This window comes from Andrographis paniculata, unplaced genomic scaffold, assembly GCF_009805555.1.
Source record: "Andrographis paniculata isolate CXL003 unplaced genomic scaffold, ASM980555v1 Contig5END, whole genome shotgun sequence".
NCBI classification, from domain to species: Eukaryota; Viridiplantae; Streptophyta; class Magnoliopsida; order Lamiales; family Acanthaceae; genus Andrographis; species Andrographis paniculata.
Window position 1 is genome coordinate 3788915 of NW_026137595.1, and position 4306 is coordinate 3793220.

A 4306-nucleotide genomic window follows, 5' to 3' on the forward strand; every position below is an offset into this window, starting at 1 on the left:
AACGATCTTCAGACATTATTTCATCATAGGATCAAATGTTCAACACAAACCAAATTCATCCATCACAAAAATACAATTTCACTGCAATTAATCGCTAACCGTAATACGAAATTCGCCTCAGCTGATCTTTTACAACTACCACATCAATGAATCAGATCGAAATTTTGCATAGGTAGAGAAATAACAGATGTAACGGAACAGGAAACACAGGTCGAATGCGAAAAAAAGGAAACTTCTATTTATTTCCATCAAACATGTATAGCTCACTGACTAACAATTCTTTCTTACACTGCAAAAACGAGAACCAATTCAGCAATTGCCTGTATTCGTAATCAATAATGGTGTCGTAACAAACTGTGTGGCAAAGAAATTTATCACCTGATTCCTCGAACCAGATATCCTTGCTTGTTCACTGTCCTCTCCTCCTCTATCTGCCTCCACAAAACAGATGTACAGTATGTTTTATGATTATCTCTTCCTGGCTGCAACCCTCCGATCTCATCGCGCATAATTTGTGTCACCGACAGGTGAGGCGCCAACGACTAGTTTGAAGACTCGGCAATACACAGGCAACCACAAGAACGCACACTCGAATGAAACAATTTATGATCTCTAAACAAGACCTGTACATACAAGATATGAAATCACAGAACGTGATTGAGCTACTGTGCATCGTGCTTGTCTGTCCATCCAAAAGCTACAACATTGTTCTTGCAGCATTATCCCGTTCACGCCAAAACCAACGTCTCCCGGATCGAATCTGATCAACCAAAGGCACAGGTCAGTAATTAGATCCTCAACAAGCAATGCAGCGACACCACATTCAACTTGACTGTCGATCGAACAGTTCGATTACGAGTAAATAGGGAGAAACTGAATTCTAGTTAGTTCTCGAACAAGAAATCGATCGAGACACCAGATAAAGCTTGTGATATTGTTCATTAGCATAGAGCAAATCGCTTCAGTTCATAGTTATGATCCAATCTATTTTGTTTCTCTAACGTTTATTCAGCACAGTAATTTCAACAATCGAAACAGATATAGTTCGACAAAATTGAGTAAATCGATGAAATAGCAAGCAATTAGGTATTGTAACAACAAAATCCCCAAATTCCATGAATGATTACGAAACATAATTGACCTCGGGAGCAGGCTGTGCGATGATACGGTTGTGGAGATCGGGGCTGGGAGCGGCCAAGCAATCCCTAGGAGTCTCGAACGAGGAGAGAGAGAACTGCTTGGAAACGACGCTAACGTTGAAGTAAATCACGCCGGAGCTAGGGATATCGACGCGGATTGCAATCACGGGGAGCCAGAGGAACAAATCCTTGGCGGAAATACCCGAGAGAGCGTCGATCTTACCGAAGCCGAGGACGCCGGAAATGTTCATGTCGTAGTGCAATTCGTTCTCGAACAACGCATTACACGCCCGATCCAGGTGCACCTCGAATTCGCCGGAGCTACTCAGGCTGAAATTCGTCACTCCCTTGGGGAGCAGTCCCGTCGGAAGTCCGTGGCTCTTCAGAACTTCGTAGACATCCGAATCCGTATCCGAATCAGAACCGTACCCCGACCCTATCGCCGCCATTGACGCGGAGAAGAGGACGAACACCGCGAGCAGCAAGCGTGGCAACCATGGCGATGGGATCACCATCTCCAGCACTGTAACATGGGAGGATACGGCGCAGGGTTTAGGGTTTAAGAGGAAGAATCGATTCGACGATGAAGACTTCGCAGAAGAAGAAGAAGGAGTCGATTGGATCGATTGTGGCGTGCCAGCAAGAACACAGATGGGTTTGATTATTAGGAGAGAGAATTCGATCAATTATTGGTGGTGACGATGGGGCCCACTCAGCTCGCCTGCATCACCGGCGCAATGCACCACCCAATCACCGTTCAGCCCCCCAGTTTCCTATGCCACGTGTCCCAACTTGCCATCCCATCGCCACCTTGCTTTTTTTTTGATATACTATAAAATAAGTTGGCGGTGAATTTTAATGCATTTTTTGTGAAATTTCCGTGTTATTGATTTACAATAAATTTATATACACAATTAAAATACCGTTAAAATGAATAAAAAGAAACAAACACGGCCTTAATTAAACATTGATATTAATTGGTTGTATTTATTACTATAATGTTAGTTGTGTTTATTTTCGTAAAATTACATATTCAAATATAAATAAATAAGTCTCACAATTATTATTATTATTATTATTAGGCCGATAAATACAAAAACCCATAAAAATGAAAATAGGTATTTGTTTATTTATTTATGCACATGTTGGGAAATGATTGAGAGGTGGATATTGGGAAGAATCCAATGGGAAAATTTGGAGAGATTAGTGGGGTGGGGTGGGAATAAAAGTCCAAAAATGCAAACGTGTAGATGGATGTTCATGTATGCATATTTGGAGAAACCCCATGTGATCATTTGTGATGTGAGCCAAACACTTTTTCTACATTATATATATTTGTTTCGTCTATTCAATAAAAATATATTTTATTTGATCTCAATTTAAAGTATTTTTTTATTATTTTTATCGATTTTTTTAAAAGTATTTATTTTATATTTTAATAAATGTGATTATACATTAATATCAAAATATTTTTAAATTTTACTTAAATTATACTTCCTCCATCTCAAACACTGTGCAATATTTTATTTTTTATTTGTTCCAAACTCACTGCAACATTTCCAAATTTAAAAATAATTAATAATATTTTTATACATATATTAATATACACTTCACTTTATCCCATCACATCATTCAAATAAAAAAAAAACAAATAATCATATCTCTCTCCAATCACATCACTCAATATCCAAATTATCTTAAATTACCGTACTTAATACTCCCCACCTAAATTCCAGTGTCAAACACAAATATTGCACGGTGTTTGAGACGGGAGAGTAATATATTATTACATGTACAATTTACATATAAAATTAAATGATAAAAATATTAAAACTTCTTATATATTTTTATTAATTAATAAAATATAAATATTATTTTTTAATTTATTATAAAAAAATTTTTAAAAAAGTACATTTTATTGAGACGGATCCAAAAATAAGATATATATTATATAAGTATGAACCACATTGAAATATTATAGATATTCTTAAGTTTATACTTTTATATCAAATTTACATATCAAAAACGAATCTGTTTATTGATTTTTTGTGTGTAGTACAAAGAATTCTGTAAAAAATATAAAATATATTTTCTACGTTCAGTTAGAAAGTATATATGTCCAATTACAAACTAAACATTTCATTAAATACCTCATTTTTTCAACAAATACTCTTACTTTACATCACATCAGTATTTTTATACCAAAAATGTAAGGGCAAAAATATCATTACACTACTTTTACCTACCTATTATAATTAAAGTACTATTATTTCTTAAACTCCATGCCAAAAATAAATGTATATTTTTTGCTTGGACGGAGGGAGTATTATTTTAAGTTGAATATTTATTTTTTTACTTTTTGTAATTAGTATTTGAAAATTTTTTCGATTTTTTTATTTTTGTAAATAAATATTTTTATTTTTATTATTATTTTTGGAGAATCGCAAATGAAAAATAGTGTTGGAAGAACGTAGTAAAAAAAAAAAAAAGAAATTACATACAAAAGTTACTTACTAACTGGTATATTTGAATCGAATATCATCAAAAGTAAAATGGGTATCTTTTTCATTTTTGTCGGTCTTAAAATAATGATGTTGTTTCTTATATAATTTAGTAATTGTACTATTTATATAATATAATAAATACTTTTACAACTTACAATATATTATTAAAATGTTTTTAGTTTTATATTACACAACAATAATAGAAGTGTATTTTTCTTTTTACTACAAATTGATATGATACTAAGGCATTTTCAACCGCGAACCCTATTTATACCGTTTTAACTCAAAAAATGCAGTTGCTACGATATTTTTACTCCAACCCACAACTCTATTTCTACTTCAAAAAGAATATTCTTCGAATATTCCATTCTATATATTATTTTAAACAACTTTTCATATCTACAATTAATATTATTTTTCAAAAAAAATAAAAAAATAAAAAAATAATTAATATACAAAAATTTTAAAAATTAAAAAGAAAAAAGAAAAGAAAAATAGTAACACAAAAAATGGCATTGCTACAGTGCCAGTGACACCAATTATGGTGATGGTTAGAGGAAGTCATCTCCATTTCATGCCCACCAATCTCTATAATTGGCACAGATAAAATTAATAAATATAGATGCATAAAAAATAAATAATACCGATCTTGTGAGACAGAAG

General features: G+C 33.0%; 1 protein-coding gene across 1 annotated transcript; it reads right to left on the reverse strand.

Annotated features, from left to right (window-relative positions):
- Positions 1–216: 216 nt before the first annotated feature.
- LOC127259162 (uncharacterized) lies at positions 217–1806 on the reverse strand. Its single transcript, XM_051286305.1, has 2 exons — positions 1142–1806; positions 217–760 (listed from the first exon to the last, which is right to left on the reverse strand). Exons 1-2 carry the CDS (start codon positions 1652–1654, stop codon positions 698–700), a joined length of 576 nt encoding a protein of 191 aa, XP_051142262.1. The 5' UTR covers positions 1655–1806; the 3' UTR covers positions 217–697.
- Positions 1807–4306: the final 2500 nt, after the last annotated feature.

Excerpts from the sequence above, each read along its gene's own strand:
- LOC127259162 (XM_051286305.1), bottom strand. The coding sequence starts at position 1,654 with ATGGTGATCCCATCGCCATGGTTGCCACGCTTGCTGCTCGCGGTGTTC. Across the intron at positions 761-1,141 it reads TCGCACAGCCTGCTCCCGAG|ATTCGATCCGGGAGACGTTG; the intron begins GTCAATTATGTT and ends TTGGTTGATCAG.